At 44.5% G+C, this 21500-nt stretch overlaps 6 protein-coding genes across 12 annotated transcripts; 3 read left to right on the top strand and 3 right to left on the bottom strand.

Moving 5' to 3' along the window:
* Positions 1 to 3: 3 nt before the first annotated feature.
* LOC124316074 (coiled-coil domain-containing protein 102A-like) lies at positions 4 to 2926 on the bottom strand. Its single transcript, XM_046781813.1, has 9 exons — positions 2433 to 2926; positions 2174 to 2370; positions 1767 to 2104; positions 1411 to 1701; positions 1001 to 1346; positions 696 to 923; positions 545 to 633; positions 397 to 474; positions 4 to 332 (listed from the first exon to the last, which is right to left on the bottom strand). The coding sequence occupies exons 1-9, from the start codon at positions 2470 to 2472 to the stop codon at positions 236 to 238; spliced, it is 1704 nt and encodes a 567-aa protein (XP_046637769.1). The 5' UTR covers positions 2473 to 2926; the 3' UTR covers positions 4 to 235.
* On the top strand, positions 489 to 19956 carry LOC124316081. 5 transcript variants are annotated; one of them, XR_006911793.1, is made up of 7 exons: positions 16649 to 16720; positions 17566 to 17712; positions 17789 to 17895; positions 17971 to 18169; positions 18229 to 19327; positions 19439 to 19541; positions 19623 to 19956. XR_006911793.1 is itself a non-coding variant. In XM_046781821.1 (4 exons), exons 2-4 carry the CDS (start codon positions 19310 to 19312, stop codon positions 19802 to 19804), a joined length of 303 nt encoding a protein of 100 aa, XP_046637777.1. In that variant the 5' UTR covers positions 489 to 499; positions 18229 to 19309; the 3' UTR covers positions 19805 to 19956. The 5 variants fall into 5 exon arrangements, 1 of the variants encoding a protein (XP_046637777.1); XR_006911791.1 differs by lacking the exon at positions 16649 to 16720 and having other exon boundaries at positions 17102 to 17712; positions 18229 to 18535; positions 18630 to 19327; XR_006911792.1 differs by lacking the exon at positions 16649 to 16720 and having other exon boundaries at positions 17102 to 17712; positions 18229 to 19098; positions 19189 to 19327.
* LOC124316073 (low-density lipoprotein receptor-related protein 12-like) lies at positions 2936 to 5892 on the top strand. 3 transcript variants are annotated; one of them, XM_046781811.1, is made up of 8 exons: positions 2936 to 3042; positions 3112 to 3152; positions 3377 to 3584; positions 3656 to 3927; positions 4001 to 4249; positions 4320 to 4561; positions 4627 to 4775; positions 4843 to 5892. In XM_046781811.1, the coding sequence occupies exons 1-8, from the start codon at positions 3026 to 3028 to the stop codon at positions 5492 to 5494; spliced, it is 1830 nt and encodes a 609-aa protein (XP_046637767.1). In that variant the 5' UTR covers positions 2936 to 3025; the 3' UTR covers positions 5495 to 5892. The 3 variants fall into 3 exon arrangements, with proteins under 3 accessions (XP_046637767.1, XP_046637766.1, XP_046637768.1); XM_046781810.1 differs by having other exon boundaries at positions 4840 to 5892; XM_046781812.1 differs by having other exon boundaries at positions 2952 to 3037; positions 4840 to 5892.
* Positions 6094 to 8695, bottom strand: LOC124316077. Its single transcript, XM_046781816.1, has 7 exons — positions 7992 to 8695; positions 7749 to 7927; positions 7602 to 7684; positions 7350 to 7539; positions 7170 to 7282; positions 6828 to 7096; positions 6094 to 6751 (listed from the first exon to the last, which is right to left on the bottom strand). The coding sequence occupies exons 1-7, from the start codon at positions 8238 to 8240 to the stop codon at positions 6590 to 6592; spliced, it is 1245 nt and encodes a 414-aa protein (XP_046637772.1). The 5' UTR covers positions 8241 to 8695; the 3' UTR covers positions 6094 to 6589.
* On the top strand, positions 10449 to 15329 carry LOC124316072 (putative mediator of RNA polymerase II transcription subunit 26). The gene is made up of 6 exons (XM_046781809.1): positions 10449 to 10715; positions 10784 to 10900; positions 10960 to 11097; positions 11162 to 11320; positions 11388 to 11478; positions 11535 to 15329. The coding sequence occupies exons 2-6, from the start codon at positions 10793 to 10795 to the stop codon at positions 15020 to 15022; spliced, it is 3984 nt and encodes a 1327-aa protein (XP_046637765.1). The 5' UTR covers positions 10449 to 10715; positions 10784 to 10792; the 3' UTR covers positions 15023 to 15329.
* On the bottom strand, positions 15335 to 17079 carry LOC124316078. Its single transcript, XM_046781817.1, has 4 exons — positions 16569 to 17079; positions 16064 to 16504; positions 15955 to 16008; positions 15335 to 15885 (listed from the first exon to the last, which is right to left on the bottom strand). Exons 1-4 carry the CDS (start codon positions 16781 to 16783, stop codon positions 15681 to 15683), a joined length of 915 nt encoding a protein of 304 aa, XP_046637773.1. The 5' UTR covers positions 16784 to 17079; the 3' UTR covers positions 15335 to 15680.
* Positions 19957 to 21500: the final 1544 nt, after the last annotated feature.

Genomic DNA, 21500 nt, shown 5'->3' with positions numbered 1-21500 from the left:
CTGTCTAAGCAAAAAACATTCTTTATAAAGCGTTTTCTTACATCTCTTACAAAAGATAACAAAACCAAGTGCAAGAGAAAGAACCAATAGAGATTCATCTACTTTCAACTGAAAGCAAGTACTGATTGTAAATGATGAGGGGGAAATTGAGTATACTGTGTGTAAGTTATAACTTATTAAAACTTGGGTCTCAATACTGCATGGCAACAACTCGAAAAGCTGGTCGTCGTTCTTATTAGAATTCATTATTTTCATCCTCGCTGAGAGTGTCCTGTAAAAGTTCACACTCTCGATGGAGAAGAAAACTGCTACCATTATTGCTGCTTCTCAACCTGTCAACAAGTCAACATTATAAGACCCAAGTAGTGCAGTTAACAGAAACTGAATTCAACTCACCTGGTTTGCAAATGAGTAGCTTGAATCTGAAGACTATCAACCTGCTCTTGCAATTCTTCATTTGTCCGTTGAAGCTTACTACAAAAATAACAATAATGAATTGGTGAATTGCTCCAATGATCATTTTAACGATAAAATTTTCGTTTACCGGACGTTATTAGTCGCTGCATCGAGTTCATCTTGAGCTGCTGCAACTTCTCGTTTCAATTCCTCGATCCTGGATCGCAATCGACGGACCTGGCCATAAAAAAACTGATTGTCAGATATTTCGAAAACAATTAAACAAAATATAATTTTACTTCAGCTTCTGAATGTTCAGCTCGTCGTAGCCCGTGACCGAGTTCAACGGAGCGATCCTGCAATGCCTTTTTGAGTTTATTGTGGGCGTGTCTTAATTCGAGCAATTCTTTGTTCCTTTCTTCCAGTTCTTCGTGAATTTTGGTCATTTCAGAGTCTGGCCCAGATCCCGAATGGCCTCCACCACCCGAACTCGATGAAGAGTTGAAACATTTCTTTTCCAAACGTTCCTGATTCAATCCGACGAGATAAAATATTTCAGGTGAAAATCGTCAATCAAGAAAGCTATCTAGCTGATCTAGTGTACCTGCAAATCGGAGATAGCCGTCCGGAGTTTCTTGTTTTCTCGCTCTAAAGCCTGGCGCTCAGTTTCAACTCGTTCCCGCCGACCCCATTCCGCGGCGTTCTCGGTCTGAAGGCGTTCCAATTCGCCACGGAGTTCCGCCAACCGTCTGTCGAGTGTTTCTCGCGTGCTGGCCTCATCACGTCGATCCTGTTGCAAACTGATGACCTGCTGGCGATGAATTTCTTGCGACGAAATCAGCTGTCGTTCCGCTTCTTGTTTCGTGCATTTCAATTCTTCCAAACGGCCACGCAAATCCAACAACTCCAGCTGCATCGACTCCATTGCCTTGTGTAAACTGCCCTTTTCTCTGTTGGTATGAGAAAAACGATCAAAATACATCCGATTGCACTTAAAACACTTGTACAACTCACTCTCTCTCGGCTTGGATGGTTTTGGCCGCTTCGTCTAGTCTCAACTTGAGATGTGTCAATTTCTGCTGTAAGTACTCGACATCGTCCGTCTCGAGCGAATCGACGGGATTGCGCAAGATCTGCTTTGGCACAGCGCCGCTAAAGTGAGAAGGAACAATCTCGGCATCGAAACCATTGCTCATAAAACTGGAGGGAGTCGATCGGTTTCGAGGACTGAGCAACACTGGGATAGGATCGTTGTTATCGATGGGAGTACTCGTAGCTTCCCTCGACAGTTCCGGCGTTCCCAATCTGTTGGAGAACACAAGTATATCTTTAATCTAGGAGTGCAAAACTTATATAACACCAAAACTAACCTAGAAGTATCTTGTTGGTGGTGATGTGGAATGAAGGAATGACAACTCTTTCGCTCAGATTGGCTGTCCTCTTCCTGCTGTTGTTGGGCCATTCGCTCCAACTCGCTCCGCAGGAACTCGTTCTCGTGTTCGATGGATTGCTTTTCTCTCCGCACTGCGGAACTGTCTTTCAAGGCCATTTCCAGTTTGGTTCTTAGTACTTTGGCCTCTTCTCTCGATCGGTTTCGTTCCGTTCTTACTTTACTCCATTTTTCACGCCAATTGGCGGTGCAATCCGACCACCAGCGCATCGTCTTTTCCATTTGAGCAGCTCGTGCACGAGCTTCTTCTAATTCTCTCTGTGTAAAATCGGAAATTTAATTCATGCTAATTATTAAACTGGCTATAAAATAGTTGTAGTTTCTCACCTCTTTAGCTTCCCAATCAATGTCAAATCTGCACGATGAAAGATGAGAAGCCGACTCCAATTCGGCGTGGATATGACCGTGAACATGATTGCTACCGCTGCTTCTGTGAATCTGTGAAGAGTGAATGTGTCCGTGAGAATGATTTACATGATGCCCAGCCATGGGCGACGGAGCGGGACGACGCGGCAATGGTTGGCCTATAAACATTTGGGTTTTATTAGCTTAAAAATTGAGTTGTTTTATTGGGCAATTTATTTACCCGGTGGCCCATTTGAGGAAGGAATAGGAGGTTGTGACATTTCTCCAGTGTTTGAATAGGTTTTAAAGATTATCAACCCATTTTCAACACAACATGCAGACTCACAGCACGTTTTCTGCCCTTGTCATTAAACAAAGTGATGTGTTGATGTGAACCAGGTATAAAATGTTACCCACAAAGTTAGACAGGTGTGTAATGTTTAAATTCTGCAGAATGCTGTAAGTAATAATGAGTTGAAAGTACTGCAGTTTATCAAAAATTCGTGTGAGAATGCATTCGATGGATTTGAGACACGACACACAATTTTACAACATGGTTTTACCAAGTCGAAAGTAACGAACTGAAACGTTTCTCAACTCAACAAAAAATAATGAATTTTAGATCTTTTTGACAAGAATTTCAGTGCTCTGAACTGTTACGATAAACAGTTATTCGTCCTACCTAATAAATGATCAACTGTTTTTAATAACGTTGGCAAAAAAAAATAAGCAGAAACTCTTCCATGACAGTTGTGACGTTGCCAAGTTGTGGACAAATTAACCGACTTGCGACGCCTTTTTTCTCTTGTTTCTTTGCGTGATTCTGATTCGTGAATGGCAGTGAAGGCAAGGTTATCATCAGAGAAAATGTTATGAAACATAATAATAATAAATACGCCATTATTTTCGACCTTGTGCAGGTGGAAGATGCTGTCGTCTTTTAGGATTCTCTTCTTCCACAGTAAATATTTACAATTCTCGTATTTTGTTTCAAGGGGAAATCCAGTTATTGTGAAACTTTTGTGTGCACTTGTGTAAAGTCATGCTCAAAGTATGCCATTTCATTTGTAGTGCACAGGATATGGTTGAACAGATAACTTGTATATCCAGCTAATGAACTTTGAGTCTTTTTTGTCAAAAGTAGAATGTTTTGTCCGCCACCTACACTTGTGTTTTCCTTTACAGTTCTTCCCGTCTTGCTAAGCAGTTCCACAGTTAGCTGCACCGCACTCAAAACCCAGCACTCTTGTGACAAAATTAACCTAATTGAGAGTTCAGCTGGGCAGATCCTTAGTCCTTCTAGAGATTATGGCAATGGAAATATTTCTTATCCATCCAGAGTGAATTGTGCCTGGTACATCAAGATTCAACCAGGTTTGGTCATCACGTTAAGGTGAGAGGGATTCTCCAACAGATGTACTACGACTCCTGACCGACCATCTAATATTCTTTTTTCGATTACAGTTTCTCAATGTTTGACCTGGAAGAAGGGAGGCATTTGTGCAGCGCCAAACCCTGTTGTGGTGATACGTGGCTCTCAATATTGAGCATTCCGTCTCACTCTGCCCAGCTTGTTCCAATGTTTAATTTTCCTGTCCAAGACACAGTCAATTTTCTCTACTGTGGTTCCTTGTCACTGCCTCCATTAGTCTTCTCAGGCTCCGGGCTAATTTTGACGTTTAAAACGGGCGATATAATTAGCGGAGGAAGAGGTTTTGTTCTCGATTTCACAATTGGTAAGTTCCACTATTTCTGGATCTTAAAAAAGACGAATTTGTATCAATTGAAAGAAAATATTTGTTTTTATAGATAAGCCGATGAGAAATTATTGCGAAGACGGCCACTTCCACTGCGCCAATGGTAAATGTATTCTCAAGTCTTGGTTATGCAATGGCTGGGATGAATGCGGAGACTCCTCCGACGAGCAAAACTGCACAGTGGCATGCAAAACTGGTTACTCTCACTGCAGTTCAAACAGTTCCCTCTGCTACGACTTTATTCACGGAAGATGTAACGGAATTCTAGACTGTCCAGGTGGAGAAGACGAAATAGCGTGTGGTATGTTCTCTGTTCGATTGCCATTCATTCTGTCAGTCTAATTGGCGATTGGTTATTCGTTTTTTTTCAGCCTTAACTTGTGGAAATCAACTCTCTTGTCGGACTCGAGGCGGTTGCTACAGATCAACTCAGCGTTGTGACGGAATGAACGATTGCCCGGACGGATCTGATGAAGATGGTTGCGACGCAGCCCTTTGCGGGCCTCATCGTGACGGATTCCTGTGTCGGAATCGTCACTGTGTCACGGCCTCTGCTCGTTGCGACGGAGTCAAAGATTGTGGCGATTTCAGTGATGAAGAGACTTGCATGAAGGTAAACATTTTTTTCAATCTAATTGTTTTTTTCAGTGTTTTATTATTTATTACGAAAAAATGTAGATGTCTGTCATAACTGCCGTCATTCTGGGCTCTTTGATCTGCGGACTTTTACTCGTCATCGCTGCCGGTTGTGGATTGCGTCTCTATCACTTGAGAGTGGCCCTTGAGCAGCGATGGTCCACCATTCGCCTTCAACAGCGCACCGTCCAGTAATGATTACCCGGATCTGGATGTTGTCCCTTTTACTAATTTGACTAATTTGATTTATTCCAGTAGTCAAGATTTCGACGAATTTGGACACAGACGCCCAGTGATGGGTCGATTGCCACCGCCCAGCTACGCTCAAGCCACCGGTGCTGTTGATCTTTCCTCGTCTTCCCACCGAAATATCTCATCGCCGGGCGCGTATGTCCCGTCTCAACGTCAGCGGCAATCGAATCGCGTCCGCCGTCCTGCCCCGCCGTTACCCGAACCGCCAACGCCTTTACCATTGCGGCTCTCCACTTCCGGTCCGTCCAGCGTTGAGGTGGAATTGCACACATCACAAATGCCTGGCCATGAAATCATCGATCCACCACCACAGTCGTCATCGCAATCGCCGCGGTTCGTCCCTGGCAATTTCTTGTCCCGTCTGGTCCGGCGGGTCTGGCGAAAAGATTCCGCCAACGACGACGGCGGCGGCAATGGTGGTGGTGGATCCGGTGACGGAGTGTCTTCCTCGTCCAGTGCATCCGGTCCTCACGATCTGCAGATCCCTTCCGCACAAGACGGGCACGTCACTAGCGGTCTGACAACAACCAACAACAACAACAACTATAATTTCTCTGCCTTTGTAGTAGCTACTCCCAACCGGTCGGACGATTTCGACGACGCTGCAGATGACGACGATGTCGACACGGAACCTCTCATCGAGTCTCATGGTCCCTAACTTTGGTCTGAACGATTTGTTGTACATTTTATCCTCCTCGTCTGCCCCTTTTCCAAACTGTCAAAGAAAAATATCATATTTAATCTCATTTATGGAAGGGAAAAATCAATCAAGAAATCAACTCCTCAAAAAATTTACCTCCTCATTTAGCGGAGGGTCTTACATGGTCAACGCCAAAAATCAGCGAAAGAAGAAAAAATCTTAACAAACATTTGAAGAAGAGAAAAGCTTTATAAATATAGAAAAATGAAAATAGGGTCTGGAACAATTTCTTTCTTTTCTCACGTGTTTTACTCGTTACATTGGTGCGCCTGTTTTGTTCCGTGTGTGTGTGTGTGCGTGTGTATTTGCTAAGTGTACAGCCTTATTTTTTACAAAAGATAAAAGTGTTCTGTTAGAGTGACAACTTGCCTCACTTTCTCCTGGAAAATCGTCTCGCATCTTTGTTTGTTTTGTCTGATGGTAACCCGAGCCCCCATGACCCGATTCGAATCCCCCCATCGACAGTCGTGACATCCTTTCACAGAGGCCTCGATGAATAATTCACAGCAACCAACAAAAGTCTATAATATGGGGGTGGTTCAAAGTGAACACTGAGGTTACCGCGCTGAGTTGTTTTTATTTACATTATTTAAAGACATTTGAATCAGGTGAGAGAGAGGAAACAACACCGGGCTGGAAACCGAACATACACATACAATTGGGCAACAAAATAATAAAAGGTAAGAAAAAAAAATGGGATCCTGGAAAGTGTTGACGACTGCCGTAGTGTCCAGCCACGGGGGGGATATGGAAGCGAAATGAATTGCAGTTTTAGAAAATAGTTGAGAGTGAAAGAGACACAAGTGGAAGGGAGACACGTAAATGTAATAGTTTTTAGTATGTTATTTTTGAACGATATTGAGAACGAAAGCAAAAGGGAATGAAGGACTTGAGGGCCCTAATGTACGACGGCAACTACTTCAGTCCTTTTCTTTCATCTTGACAAACGACGACGACTAAGCTGCCTGCCTGCCTGCCGAGTCTGCAGCATCTGCTCCGACCGAAACACAACTAATTAATTACACTCTACATGACATCATGTCACTTGACGATTCAACAAGGTCGACGGACGTCGTTCATGGCGTATTTGCTCGTCCAGTTACGGGCGACGGCGTTGAAACGGGCCCGCTGGTTTGTGTACATCTCGGCTACGTCCGTCTCCATGGCAACGGCGCAAAACGGATCAGTCAATAAGCTCTGAATAGATATAAGCACCTGCAAAATATTCAAAAGAATTTTAGTTTTGATTTTCAAATCGTCTTTTTCAGCTCTTTAACTAAACTCAACTTACTTTGGCGATAGTCAGAGCGAGACTCCAGTTGTGCTGGATACAATCCAGCCCGATATCACCGTGACGCGAGATGTTGGGATGGAAAATCTTGGTAGCAAATCGAACAGACGGCGGCCGGATCGGGTAGCTGTGAGGGATCTGAACGTGAAGGTAAAAGACGCCTCCTTCGTAAGGACTGCTATGAGGTCCAGTGATGGATGCTTGCCAGTGGCTCCACGCCCGATCCAACGGAGTGGCTCGGATGCCTTCTGGAGGGTCCGTACAAAAGACTAGACGAAGCGCAAAAGAATTATATGTCTGTGCTGATTTGTGTTGGCTTTTTTTAGTTAAATGTCGACTCACTTCTCCACTCGTTGCATAGCCGATTGTTGCGCCAGTGATTCGAAGGCTCCCAGGCGCCTTCCTCTTCGACATTGGAACGATGTAAACAATACAGACAAGGGGAACTATCCACTCTGCAATGGAAATACATACTCAATCAGTAAATGCTGCAAGAAACGTTTAAAAAAAAAGGAATTTTACAAATTAGCAAAGACTCCGGCCCATTCTGCCACCGTGTAGTTGGGTCGAAAGAGCGGCCATCTTCGGAAGGTAAACTGATTCCATTGATCATTGGTGACGCATTCCTCCACAAGCTGCTGCCACCTCTTGCAGACTTTAGAGGCGCTCCACAATGAAATGTCGTCCAGGTGGGAAAACACTTGGATCAACACTGCCAAAGAAAATACACTCATTAAGCATTCTTCTATACAGCCAATCAGATGCATGACTCACACTCTGGTGGTAAGGCCTGTACTGCAGTCAATGTGGAGTCTGTCAGTCTCGGAGTGGAAAGGAGTGACAACTGCTCAGCAAGCCTTGACAATCACCAATGAAATGATTTGTAGTGGGAAATTGGAAACTTATATAGAGGACGAATACCTGTCAATTTTAAGAGGTGCTACTGGCCATCGAAATGGTTCTGCCCTCCTAGGCGCAGCAGGTGAAAGGGCTGGGTGGGAACTGTTTTGGCCATGGAATCCACAGAAACCAATGTCTTTGAAATCTGTAGGCAGATCGCTCGGTTCATCATTCCCAGAGTCGTCATCATCTGTCTTGTGCTGAGTGAGAGTAAAAGACAGTTAAACCGAATGTAAACGTGATATTTACCATCAAAATGCTTACTTCGCTAAAATTGGCCTCTGGAGGCTGGTTGATGTTGTCTGGGAAGAGGAAAAGATGGCAGGTGGTGCAAGTGTGCTGACCAAAACAGGGACCGTAGTAACCATCGCAGTGACTGCAGACTTGGTTTGGGAAGTTGAAAGAGTCATCCACTGGTTCTTCGACGGTCAGGGCATCAGCAAGAATATCTCCCTCGTCGACCCAGGCAAGATCGTCCTGTCCTTCGTCATCGACGTCATTCCTCTCAGCCATAGTATTTCAAGTCACAAAGATGTTTTCTTCATTCGCCAAGTAGGATTCGGCAGCATGTCACAGCTCTTTAAGTATTCCGGTTCCCTGGTATAAATAAACGGCTAAATATTTATATTCCGTGGAGATGGGTCTTGGTAAACTGGACTCGGGCTAAATTACGAAACAACAACATTTGGTTATTTTTATGGCATGAGGCAACTTTTGATTTAATTTTCAGGATTTTTTAGGAAATGTGTGGTGGAATATGAACGTGAACTGCAATGGAGTTGTCATCGGCTGGTGATGAACTCAAAGGGAATTATTCTTCCGCTAGATGTCGCTAGAATCATGTAAACAAACTCATTTTACACCTGATTTCGTCCAAAATTGTCGCGGTTTTCATTTTTCAAGTGGGAACAATGGAAAGAAGACGTATCAGTGTTGAAATATTTCTGGAATCAACGTGTTGTGGACCCTAAAGAAGTAAAAATAAGATAAAGATATTCAAACAACTTTCTAGCCAATTGTCGAAAGAATTTGCAGTAACAAGATTACAATCTTTCATACGGTTTCGACAAAAGGCACACGTTATGTAAGATTCCAATCACAACGAGATTGTTTGCCACGTGCCAAACCTTAAACATGGATTTAGAAAGTAATTCTCCCAAGTACGTCTCAGTTTTCCATTCCATAAATCGGAATATTCTAGGCCTTTTTATCGAGATCATTTATGTCGATTAATGCCCCGCCATAATTGCATAAAATCGCGGTAAAATCTCATTGAGATAGGCAGTAGTAAAATGTGTCTTTTATCTTTTGATTTCTTGGCCTGAACGTCTAAACTCTAGAGGAAGTGTATCTTTTGGTATTAACACAAATCAAACAACAGCCTTATTTCTTGTTATATATTTTATTGATAGAGAATAGGATAAAGTCCACGTTGCATGGGCGTCACTGCTTATCTCGTCGTTTTGGTTTTCCAGTATGATGACGAAGTGCTGCACCCATCAAAAAGCCAACCCAATGGATTTCTCTGGACGGCGACGTGATTCTTTGATTGACTGACCTCGGGATCATATCGACATGTTGTACATACGAGACGTTGGGTTTCAATTCTCCTTTTTCATCCACTCTCACGACGATGATTTCGATTTCTTCACTTAATTTCCGAGAGTTTCGCATTTGGAAACACAAATCTACTGGCCAAGTTTCAAGGTCCTGCATCTGTTTATAGGCTACGATATGGCATATATAAAATGTTATTTTTGTATTCGTGTATAGGAGATGTTTACGACATTGGCACATCCCAGACAGCGCCATATCATCGCGGCTTGGTCCAATAATCTAGATCAAGCTGGTTGAGCGCGCGTGCTGTTGAAGGACGTCTATCCCAATCAACAGGACTAGGATCTCTATACTTAAAATGAAATGCTGCCAATTCTCACCTTTACATCTCTACATGATTTGGGTTGGTATAGCTACGCTTTTGTGATTGACAGGGGCAGTTAATGTCAGAGAAATTGGATTGGGGGAACCATTTTCAGAATTATTGAGGCCATTTTGTAGACTAAGGGTGGCCTTGACACACAAGCGAGTTGACATTAATCGAAGAAAATCATATCTGTAGACGAGATGTATCAAATGTTGTATGGTCGACGATGGCTGTAGGGTTTCAACGGCCCGACCTTTCATCAGATGGGTCGCATTATGTAGAGATCCGAGAGAATATTTTCAAGGCTCTTGTCCACTTCTTTGATTCTTCTAGACTTTTATTAATAGGTCACATCAAATCAAGGGATCTTTTTGTTGACAATTTCGTTGAAAGATTTTCGAGTTCAATGCAATGGGCAGGAAAAACCTCGAGATAGTTACGACATCACTAGTCGAGAAAATATGCGCAGCATCCGAGTGATAATCAGCAGAATGAAGCAATGCTTGGTGGAAATGGAAACACGTCAGAGATATAGTTCAATCCCCCGATAGACCTCATCAAAATTTGAATTCCAGATAATACTCGTTCAATTCTACTCCAAATGCCAGTAGGAATCGAATTTGGCCGCCGCCAACTCTTATTTCATCATCATTTTGTTGCTGATGTTTAAAATGACGCGCCAGTACACAGATGCAATGCAATATCGCGCTAGGTCAGCTCGACCTCCTCAGCCACACACTGGGCTAATATTTATGATTATATAAATACGATGTGTTCCGTCTGCCCCGTTGAAAAGCAACAGTCGATATCAAGCGGCGGCATCAGCCACTGGCGTCCTCCTCCTTCTCCTTGACTTTTGATATTTTATAGACAACATACGTCAACAAAATTTCGTTTCCCCGCAGTCGTTCGTCCATCATTTCATTGAATTGAAGCAACTGCTGTCGCTGCATACCGTCGCCGAGTCTCAAACTGCGCAGTTGCAGCAGAAAATTACTGGCCACTATTTCTGTGTTCTCTGAGTGAATTTCCCCATCACCTATTGCGCTCATTATTTTCTTCTGGTGCGGATATTTTTATTTAAAAAAGGTTCATTTCTATTTGAATTCAATCATTTTTCTTATTTTCCCAGGTTAGTAAAATGACGAGGGGTAATAGACCTCAGAATGGTCTCCTCTTGGCCGGCCTTATCGGCTTGGCGATCTTGGCCACAGTTGCGGCGGAAGTAGCAAATTCATTGCCTAATGAGGTATAGCCCTTTATTAATGATTCAAACGAATTTTTAAATAATAATAATTGACTTTGCAGATGATGACCATTCACAAAGTCGGTCGTAAAAGGATTCCCGTCCGAGTGATCATCAATCACGAGGAAGAAACAATTTGGTCCATCCCAGTCACGAAAGGAGAACATCACGAATTGGAAACACTTTACGATTTCAAAGCCGTAAAATTTATTTTTCAATCCCGTTTTGTTGTGCAATTCATTTGATATTTTTTTATTGTCGCAGGGAATTGCAATTTACCGGGCAGAGGGAGACAAGATCTGCTACGTCGAACAGTTGGTCGACTTGAGTTTCGATCAAGTCCTCAAGGCCGTCAAGGATCAATCGCTGCACGAAGTGTTTGTCCGACAGCCACCGCGCACTCTGTTTGTCGTCAATGCCACTGTAAATTGATATTTAATTATCTTGACTTAATTTGTTATCTCGTGATTCAAATGATTTACAATTTCAGATGGAACCGACCGACGAGCGATTGAACGCCATCTGCCAGGGGCGAGAGATCCACATGCTCATAAGCGATCCTGAACAACAAGCCACTGAAGGTATCGTCACAGCCATTTTTTAAAAATTAACTTTGAATAAACTCTTATTGATTCAGAAAACGAATCGGGAAAAGTGAGGTCCAAAAGATCTCCCAACTGGCAACCGACTTCGAGTTCCGCCTGGGCCAAAGCTACCCTGGACTCGGCCGAATCGCGTACCGATGGAAACGGATACGCCCAGGCTTACAGCAATTTAGGTGAAGATCAACAACAGTCCAGGTATGCGCCGACCAAGAACCACAGGCGATTGGAAGCCACCAGCGCTTCCGGCACTTTTGCTCGAAGACCAGACACGCGATCCCTGGAATCCGCTGGTCACACCAATGACGCCCAACTGCAGCAAGGAAGGCAAATGTCTCAATTCAGTTTCCAGCAATCGGCCGGGTTCCAGTCACCCGAGAAGGGCGTCAACATGCCGCCGGCATTCCCCGCCCCTTTGATGGCCACCGGAAGCAAAGCATTCATGATGCCACCACCGTCTGAACGCTCCGGCCTCTCCAACAGTTTCAGCAGTTCCAGCTCCTTCGCCAGCTCCTCCTCCATGGGGGCGGCCGATTTGCAATCGATGATGATGCCCGTCGGACGTCACATCCCGCAAGGCAACAGCAAGGGACCCGGTATGGGACCCGTGGCCTGGACTGGCCCCATTCCTCGTGACGCCACCGTCACCCAGGAGGCTGGATCTTCCCAATTGACTTACACGTGGAAAGTGCAGGACGCTAATGGCTACTCGACGACTCACTGGTACACTGGACCATTGGGACCCGACAGGACCCCCGTCCGAGTCCAAATTCCGACTGAGCTCAACTTGGCTGCCCCAAGTTCCATTTTGGGTGGTGGTCGTCGTCCAGTTGGTTCCTGGACTGGCCCCATTCCACGTGATGCCACCGTCACCCAAACGGCCGGCTCGACTCAAAAGACTTACACCTGGAAGGTGACGGACGCCAACGGCTACACCACCACTCATTGGTATTCGGGACCTTTGGGACCCGACCGAGTCCCCATTTCATTGGGTTTCGATTCCGACATGACCGCAGCCATTCCCCAACAACCACAACAACCGCAACACCCGCAACAACCCGCACAACCGGCTCACCGACGAGTAGCCGAATCTCGAACTGTCCAACAGCAACAACAACAACAACAATCGATCATTCAACAACAGCAGCAACAGCAATCGATTGTTCAACAACAACAGCGAGTCAGCCAAACACAACAACAACCACAACAACCACAACAGCCCCGCCGCGTCGTTTACCAGCAGCCCCAACAGCCCCAGCAGCCGCAACAACCTCAACCCGATTTCCAGCACATGGTCGGCCAGGTGGAAAGACAACAACCCAACCAGCAAGTGGTGCAACAACAACGCCAACAACAATTCTCCACTTCTGAAACTGTCCACCGCGTCTCTCAGGCGCAGAAGCAGCAGGAGCAACGGAGACTGGCCCTGGAGGAGCAACAACGTCGCGTCGCTCTAGAAGAACAACAACGACAACAACAGGCCGCCCAGGAAGAAGAGGAGCGTCAACTGGAATTGGCCCGTCAGAGGGAAGAAGAGCTGGCAGAAGAAAGGCGCCGATTGGCTCTGGAAGAACAGGAAAGACGTTTAGCCCTGGAAGAGCAGAAACGTCGGGCCGCCCAGGAGGAACAACAACGTCGGGCCGCCGCCGAGGAGCAACAACGCCGTGAGGAACAGCAGCGCCGTGCGGCTTTGGAGGAACAACAACGCCGGGCTGCCCAGGAAGAGAAACTACGTCGTGAGGAGCAACAGCGTCGGGCCGCCAAGGAGGAACAGGAGCGCAAACAAGCGCAGATCCGCCAACGGGAGCAACAGATGCAACAACAACGACTGGAACAGCAGCGCGTCGAGCAGCAGCGTCGGTCGGAGCTGGAAGAATACAACCGCCAGGAGCTGAAGCGTCAGCAAATCAAACAGCAACAAGAAGAGGAGCACCGATTGGCCATGGAGGAGTACGAGAGACAACAGGAGCTGTACCACCAACAACAAGAGTCGCAGTCGACGCAGACGTCGTCCCGCCAGTCTTCTGAGCAGGTGGTCCATCAGGAGCAAGTCTCACCTGGCGACATGATGGAAGAGTCGACCATGTTGAAGATTATGGAGGAGCAACAACAGGAGGAGAATCACCAGTCGGCGGCCGAGGAGGAGCACCACCACCGCGAGCATCACTGGACAGTGGGCAACCGCAACGGCAACGGCAACGGCAACGGCCGCCAATCGGTCACCCAGCACAAGGAGTCGCAGCAGCAGAGCAGCAGTCACGGCAGCAGCAGCAGCCTCAACAGTCAACGGGAATTCGCCAGAAGGACCCACAGGGATTCGACTCAATCCTTTGTCGATCGCGGTCAAACCAATGGCAACGGTTTGAACGGACATTCAGCCACCAACGGCCATTCTGCCCCCAATGGCCGTAACGGCCGCAATGGCAATGGCAATGGCAATGGCAATGTACCGACGGAAGAAGCGGCTGCTCCTTGCGACAAGTGCAAGAAACTTGGCCAACTGGAAGACGACATCAAGGATCTGTTTAGCCGACCTTCGTTGACTACGTCGGGACGGGCCGACATTCCCATCGAACACGACAACGAACCCGAGCTTCAGCTGCCGGAGCCCGAGGAGCCCCAACCGGAAATGAGAGAACCGGAAACGGAAGTTGATTCGGGCCGACCTGGTTACGCCCCCGTTCAGCCAGTCCGTCCGGCTGAACCAGAGCCGGAGCCCTACGTTCCCGAACCTGAGCCCTATGTTCCCGAGCCGCTGCCCGAAACGGAGCCGGCCTACGTTCCCGAGCCGATTGACAGCGGCGCAGGCGGCGAGCCGGTCGAGTACGAAGAAACGGATCAAATCATTTGCGAGGAGGACGAACAACAGAATCCGACTGGCGATCAGGACTACGTCGGAGGCGGATGTGGTGGCAGCCCGTCCATGACGGCCACTTCTTCCATCTTTGAGCACCAGGTCTCGATGATCAGCGTCCCCATTCCGGCCATGATTGATCACGTGTCCAGCAGCAACAGCAATGCTGGCTCTTTCATGTCGACTCACCACCAATTAATGCAGCAGCAGCAGCAGCCCAGTCAACCCATTCCGGCCCGTCAGCAACCCCAACCCATTCCGGCCCGTCAACAACCCCAACCCGGTCCAGCCATGGTTGGGCCGCAACCGAAATTGATGAGCGGAAGCAAACACGTGACGAGCAGCAGCTATTCCAAGACTTATATTAGCAGCGGATTCGTGCCCATGGGCAGTCAGCCGGCCAATGTCCAGCAGCCGACCATCATCATGCCTTCCCTTCCATCTTCTCCCGGTGGTGGTTCCATGTCTTCTTCCAGTTCCAGCATGTCGTCCATGTCATCATCGTCCATGTCTTCCTCCATGTCCTCATCCAATAAAGGATCGAGCGGCGGATGCCAAGCTTCCGGCTACACTTACAAGTGCCAGATTGTCTACGGGCCAGTCAAAAGGACGAAAATTTGCGAAACTGTCCCCATCGAATCGACCGGAAGTTGCTGTTCCATTTGCTAAATTTTAGTTACGACATTTTTATTTTTCATTTCTTATTGTTGATATAAAATTTGCATTACTTTAAGGTTTCTCTTATTCCTTTAATCTAATCTTTTTATCTTTTTATCTTTTACTCGCCACATGTGTGTCACGTTATTCATTCATTTCAAATGGCCTGTCAAAATGTGACAAATGTCGATGGTCGAGCGGATCTTGTCGTCCGCCGAGTTGACTAAATTTTTTTTATGTAACCAGTGCACGCGAACCATATTTCTCCAAGAAATCTGCCCTGTCAAGGCCTTAACAAAAAATATACAACTTCCGGTAACGTGTTTGAGTGACGTGTCGATTGTATTTGACTTGGATCTCTTGTACGTACAGCAGAATATCGGCCATTATTATTGTGCTGGATATTACGAGATGAGAGTCTATGTGCAATTCCTATCCAAATATTCAGTTTTCATCTGTGCATGTATAACAATCAGTTGGCGGCATTTTGCTAAAGGGTTGAGGATCTATTTCTTAACGTAACAAACGAAATGATTCCTTTTTCTTTAAATTTGTAAAAAAAGATTTCCTTAAGGCATTAAGATTTTGAATTCAAAATATTAATCTGAAAAAGCAAAATAGATCCTGCCATTTTCAAAAATGCCGCATTGAAATATAAGATTGTGCTCATCTAATGGCCCAGGCAGATCCATGTCGAAGCGAAATCCGGGCCTAATTTGGTGAGGTCGACCAAATCTTTGACGGTGACAAATTTGCATTGACAGGCGTAAGCGCGGCAGAATTTGGCCGTCGAGAGTTTGACGCGCACTCGGTCGAATTCCGGCATGTTGTTGCGTAAGAAAAGGTAATCCGTCCCGGGTCGCCAACGGTAATGCCTAATGTGTTTGCCTTTTTATTATTATTTTTAAAAAAATTTGATTTAAACATAAAATGAATAAACTTACGCGAATTGACTCACGCGAAAGTCACAGCCGGTGCACCGCAAACTGCTGCACACCCTGTTATGGACGATAATGCAATTATTTGTGACGTAATTGAAATATTTAATAATACCTGACGCTTTGGCTGTTGTCGATGCTGTCGATGACGCCACTGACGTAAATGGGATAACATTTTTGTTTCTCAACGACGACGGCGTCGATTGAAACGTGAGTGGTGCGTGACCCACTGACGTTGATGTGATGGTGAACGAACGGCGGGGCCGACCGCACTCCTCCCGTCAGCGACAATTTGTTCGAAGCGGCAGCGTCGACAGCAGCGCTCACCTTATTGGCGAATTCTTGGCGTTTCTCAGCTGTCGCGTGATGGTTCTGAAATTTGCTAACGCCCGGCGGATCCATCACGGACGATGTAAAAGATTTTCCAACCATCAATTCCCGTGCGCTGGCACTGCGGCGTGGGCTGCGCTTGCAACGCAATCCGACCGCGGCCGCGTCCGACAACCCACCGGCCTCGTCCAGTAAATCCGACAGCTCATCTTCCAGTTCGCGACATCTTTGGTCGAATAATCAAAATGATAAATTTTTAAAATAAATAAAAAGTGAATTAAATTTCATACACAATGTCAGAAGAATGAGCTCTAGTTGTAGTTTTGGGCGCCACCGATAGATCGCGTTGTTTCTCTGCTGTTTGGACGGGCGGATTATTGCTGGTCTTTGATGGATTCATCGGATTGCTGCTGCTGGGATTCTTTTCTTGGGGCCTCGGCAGGTATTTCTCTTCCACTTCACGCAGCAAATCCTCAATGTCGTCAGCCATGTCTTTGAATTCCATTCAGTTGGACGAGAGACTTTAGTTGGCGGTTGCAACTTTCGCCATTTTCAAACGGGATAACAGAACAGCTGATTTTGCTATGTGAAAATAATTCACGCCAACCACAACCAGTTATTCACACAAATCCAATTTGCATTCGATCTAGTAGTTGTTTTTGTTAATTTTGGTTCGCACAGTTTTGAATAATAAGGAAAGAAACTGTGACTGAGATTTGCACAGTCTGTCCTCCTGAATCACACCACTTGAATTCACCAACTGAGCCGGCTGTTTGACGGTTTGTTTTCACATTGTCATCACCTTGGCGACGAGAATTCATTTTTTAAAATCTCTATAACATCGATGAACGGACACACGAAGGGAGTGTGTAGAGCGGGTGCCGATGTGTGTTTAATCGATCGCCCGGCAACACACATTGCACTATTGCAGCAACTCGATTCCTATCATCAGTCATAGATGGCGTAGACCCGCTCAAATTCAACAAAGGAAATAAATAACAAAGCCATTTTTTTTATTGTTTTTAACTAGATATTATACTAGACGTCAGTAAACAATGAAAGGTTTAAATGTATGTAAATTCAAGTGTGGTGGAGGTAGGGAGTGAAAATGAATTTCAAGATGGCCGATTTCTTGCCTTCTTTCCTCCCGTTTCTATTTGATTCTCGTTGGCAAGGGGGAGCGTCTTTCGGTGTTTGTTATGATTTTGTGTCGTCTCGGTCAAATGTTTCAAGTTCTTGCCAATTGTTCTATCCTATCTGTTATTTCTTTCTTTCCTTCTTTCTTAGCAGCCTGTGTGTGACGTGTGACTGCCAGGACTTTTATATCACGAAGCAAAGAAAAGGCATTTGCTGGAGGAGAGCTGTCATCAACATTCATTTTGCTTCTACATTTTTTAGGATCATGTGACGTCAATGCTTCTTGTTTTCCAACCAGTAGGTAACTCGGCATTCAGAAATTCTCACTGACAATCATCTGGTTTGTGGTTTACAAATATTCTCTGCTTTTCAGCTGTTGAGGCGTTCCGATGGCAGCCTGTCACACATTCAATTGGTTCAAGGACAATGTGGGACAACAGTGCTGGCCACAACTTGGGGAGACTACTAACAGTTGTCCAGGTAATATTTAGTTATTCATATTTTGGTTAAATTCCATCATTGGACGATTGGAGTGATTCAATTTCATTCTTCCAGGGTGGTCAACACAACACTTGCTGGTCAAATCTGATCTTCTGTTCAAATGTTAAAAGAAGATTGGCCAGTTGATGGCAGCCTGCACCAATGCTGCCGAGACAAGTTCATTCACCAACACCTACTACGTTCCTCTAAATGATGAAAGAGAAAACAAATCCTCAGAAGCAAGAGTGTATGTATTGGACCAGAAAATGAATTGGTAAATTGATTAAATTTTCTGTGCTTATGTTTCAAACTCAAATAATTTGGAGATTTTAGTTGCTGGAAGCTCAAATAGTTTGTGCCATTTTCCAAAACAATGCCCTTAAACTGTGCAGCGAACTGAGCGACAATGTGGTCCAGCAATTCGCTCAGTGCATCGAGACCACACGCCGTCACGTGGAATATCTCCCCTTTCTGCCAACGATCGTGAAAGCGGAAGGCCAAATCATCCGTAAGAACTGGTCGGGGAGGAAGTACTCTTCTTTTACAACGTCAATAAGGCCTTGTTCTACGACTTTCTCGACATGATGAGTGCCGAACGGTACCGGCTGGAACTCAGCACTGGAAGCAGCGGAGCTCTCAAGTAAAACCAAAAGAAACCTAATTCCCTAAAAGCTTCGAACTTATTCCGTCTTTTTTAGTTACCACATTAAAGTTGAATTTCTATTTCATTGAAGGTGGATTAAACATACTGAACGACAGCGTGAGTCGTGGCGACAATGAGTACGCTGAAAGGATCCTAGCGTCCAGAATTTTTTTTTTTTTTAATCACGTCGTGCACATCGTTTGCAATCGCCTTCCATTCTTTTTTGCTGTCCGTTGAGCGTTGCAGTAGGAATTTTACTGTTCAAGCAATGTTGTGTCCACACTAACATATGCGCTCAGCAATTCAATTAGCGATTGACCTGAATATCAATTACAACACGTGTTATTGACTCCGCAGCCGTGGTTTAGTATTTTTATTTTTGTTTGCGCTGCCAGCGTTGTGCTCGAGAAACACTGCTGTGATGTCAATAACATTGGTTTTAATATTGATATCCAGGTCAATCCTTCATGAAAACCGACTGCGCATTTTTTTTTTTAATAAATAGGATGCAAGGATAGTGATCGCCACTATTAAGAAATACTGTTACCTGTATATAAAAGGTGAATGACTGATTGGCATATCTATCTGAATTCGTTCGATCAACAAACACGATACAGATGCAACAATTTGTACTTGTTAAATAAATATAGCCGGAACCTGGTTGTCGAATTCCTTATAAAAGCGTCTAATGTTCCCATTCGCTTTATTGTTCGTGATCAACATTCATTTAAAAGTAGATTCTGAATAAAATTGTCTTTAGTACGAGCCGCCATGAATCCCGCACTACTGGTAAGTTGTACACTTGTCTTACATTCAACTAATAGCTCGTTTCAAATCAAACTATTAAAAGCGACAAAAGGCGATTCTATTATTTGTGATTTCCGTCATTGCTTTTAACAGGTCAATGTGATATTCGTTCTTGTCATTGCCTCTCCTGTGGCTAGATCGCAACCTTTACGTCCGAATGGAAACCACTCTGATCTCCCTGATTCAATATCATTCGGTAAACTTCGTTTTTTAAATTGTCTTTGGACTGTTGTGATTTTACATGATAGGTATTCACGTATTCACGGCCATTTCATAGCCGTATCAGAAGTACATGAAGTTGCCCCCATTGCTGAAGCTGCGACAGATGCCGTTCCTGAAATTGCAGTTGTCGCCGAAGAAGAAGTTCTGGTCGTTGTTCCGGAAACGGAGCCTGTCGTCGAGCAAGTCGTCGTCGTTCCAGAACCGGAAGCTGTTGTCGAGCAAGTTGTCGTAACCTAGAAGCCAGCAGCAGTTGAAGAGTTGTCTCTTGAATATCTTCCTCCAGTCGTTTCCATCGCCGAAGTGAAACCAGAAGTTAAATTTTGTTGGTTTGGGGAAAAGTGGACATCAATAATTTTTAATCATTAAAATAAAATGACAGTTTGACTGTGTCCTTTCTTATATTGTAACAAACTCTAAGAAACAATTAGACCATAAAATAGTCATAAGAAGATCAAAGCAATCTCAAGAAACTGTTCTTTTTCCATTACCAACAATCCTACACCGCGTCACACACCGAATGATAGCAATGCACAAGCCACATCAATGCAGTTATGCAGACGACAATCACGCATGATAAAGTTTTAAGCAGCGCCATCTTTTTAAAATAAAAAGACCTTAAAAACTTGCCAAAATGTACTCAAAAAATAAAATTGATCCGGGGAACACGAATATAGGATTTAAAAAATTATCTGACCAGTAAGAAGTGCTTTAAAACTCAATTCAAAGTTTTCTATATCAGCGCCATCTATAGACAACTAGTGGCAACATGAAAAAAGCCCAGGATTGATTGCATCTCGTTCTCCTTGACCTGCGAAACAAGAATATACTGTTTTTAAAATGATCCGACCAGTAGAAGTGCGTTAAAATGCAATTTTAAAGTTTCAACATCAGCGCCATCTATTGACAACTAGTGGCAACATAAAAAAACCCATAATTGATTGCATCTAGTTCTCCTTGACCTGGGGAACAAAAAATACTGTTTTCAAAATGGTTCCGACCAGAACAAGTGGTATTTTCAAACACACGACATCATTGCCACCTGGTGGCAAGTTTTGGAACTAAATTTTATTTTGATCGCATCGTGTTCAGCGTTAAATTCTGATCAAGAATATGTTTGTTTCAAATGGTTCTGAGCAGTAGAAGTGCCTTTTTCTAAGTATTGAAATCAGCGCCACCAAGTGGCAAGTTTTGGAACTAAATTTTATTATGATCGCATCGTGTTCAGCGTGAAATGCTGATCAAGAATATATCCTAGATTGCATGTTTCTGAGCAGAAGAAGTGGTTTTTCTAAGTATTGAAATCAGCGCCACCTGGTGGCAAGTTTTGGAACTAAATTTTATTATGATCGCATCGTGTTCAGCGTGAAATGCTGATCAAGAATATGTTTGTTTCAAATGGTTCTGAGCAGTAGAAGTGCCTTTTTCTAAGTATTGAAATCAGCGCCACCAAGTGGCAAGTTTTGGAACTAAATTTTATTATGATCGCATCGTGTTCAGCGTGAAATGCTGATCAAGAATATGTTTGTTTCAAATGGTTCTGAGCAGTAGAAGTGCCTTTTTCTAAGTATTGAAATCAGCGCCACCAAGTGGCAAGTTTTGGAACTAAATTTTATTATGATCGCATCGTGTTCAGCGTGAAATGCTGATCAAGAATATACCCTAGATTGCATGTTTCTGAGCAGTAGAAGTGGTTTGTCTAAGTATTGAAATCAGCGCCACTTGGTGGCAAGTTTTGGAACTAAATTTTATTATGATCGCATCGTTTTCAGCGTTAAATTCTGATCAAGAATATGTTTGTTTCAAATGGTTCTGAGCAGTAGAAGTGCCTTTTTCTAAGTATTGAAATCAGCGCCACCAAGTGGAAAGTTTTGGAACTAAATTTTATTATGATCGCATCGTCTTCAACGTGAAATTCTGATCAAGAATATGTTTG

The sequence above is a fragment of the Daphnia pulicaria genome, chromosome 11 (assembly GCF_021234035.1).
Source record: "Daphnia pulicaria isolate SC F1-1A chromosome 11, SC_F0-13Bv2, whole genome shotgun sequence".
NCBI lineage: Eukaryota > Metazoa > Arthropoda > Branchiopoda > Diplostraca > Daphniidae > Daphnia > Daphnia pulicaria.
This window is presented reverse-complemented; position numbering and strand designations above follow the sequence as displayed.

Bases quoted from the DNA above. Each gene is read 5' to 3' on its own strand.
- LOC124316081 (XM_046781821.1), top strand. The intron at 19,542-19,622 runs GTAAACTTCGTT...GCCATTTCATAG, and splicing joins CCCTGATTCAATATCATTCG to CCGTATCAGAAGTACATGAA.
- LOC124316078 (XM_046781817.1), bottom strand. From the start codon at position 16,783: ATGGAATTCAAAGACATGGCTGACGACATTGAGGATTTGCTGCGTGAA. The intron at 16,505-16,568 runs GTATGAAATTTA...ATTCGACCAAAG, and splicing joins GCTCATTCTTCTGACATTGT to ATGTCGCGAACTGGAAGATG. The intron at 15,886-15,954 runs GTAAGTTTATTC...CAAACACATTAG, and splicing joins TTTCGCGTGAGTCAATTCGC to GCATTACCGTTGGCGACCCG.
- LOC124316077 (XM_046781816.1), bottom strand. From the start codon at position 8,240: ATGGCTGAGAGGAATGACGTCGATGACGAAGGACAGGACGATCTTGCC. The intron at 7,928-7,991 runs GTAAGCATTTTG...ACTCTCACTCAG, and splicing joins CAGAGGCCAATTTTAGCGAA to CACAAGACAGATGATGACGA. The intron at 7,097-7,169 runs GTGAGTCGACAT...CGCTTCGTCTAG, and splicing joins GCTATGCAACGAGTGGAGAA to TCTTTTGTACGGACCCTCCA.
- LOC124316073 (XM_046781810.1), top strand. The intron at 4,562-4,626 runs GTAAACATTTTT...GAAAAAATGTAG, and splicing joins ATGAAGAGACTTGCATGAAG to ATGTCTGTCATAACTGCCGT. The intron at 4,776-4,839 runs GTAATGATTACC...GATTTATTCCAG, and splicing joins CTTCAACAGCGCACCGTCCA to TAGTCAAGATTTCGACGAAT.
- LOC124316074 (XM_046781813.1), bottom strand. From the start codon at position 2,472: ATGTCACAACCTCCTATTCCTTCCTCAAATGGGCCACCGG. The intron at 2,105-2,173 runs GTGAGAAACTAC...GATTTTACACAG, and splicing joins TTGATTGGGAAGCTAAAGAG to AGAGAATTAGAAGAAGCTCG. The intron at 475-544 runs GTAAACGAAAAT...TTATTTTTGTAG, and splicing joins GCAGCGACTAATAACGTCCG to TAAGCTTCAACGGACAAATG.
- LOC124316072 (XM_046781809.1), top strand. From the start codon at position 10,793: ATGACGAGGGGTAATAGACCTCAGAATGGTCTCCTCTTGGCCGGCCTT. The intron at 10,901-10,959 runs GTATAGCCCTTT...TTGACTTTGCAG, and splicing joins CAAATTCATTGCCTAATGAG to ATGATGACCATTCACAAAGT. The intron at 11,321-11,387 runs GTAAATTGATAT...TTACAATTTCAG, and splicing joins TGTTTGTCGTCAATGCCACT to ATGGAACCGACCGACGAGCG.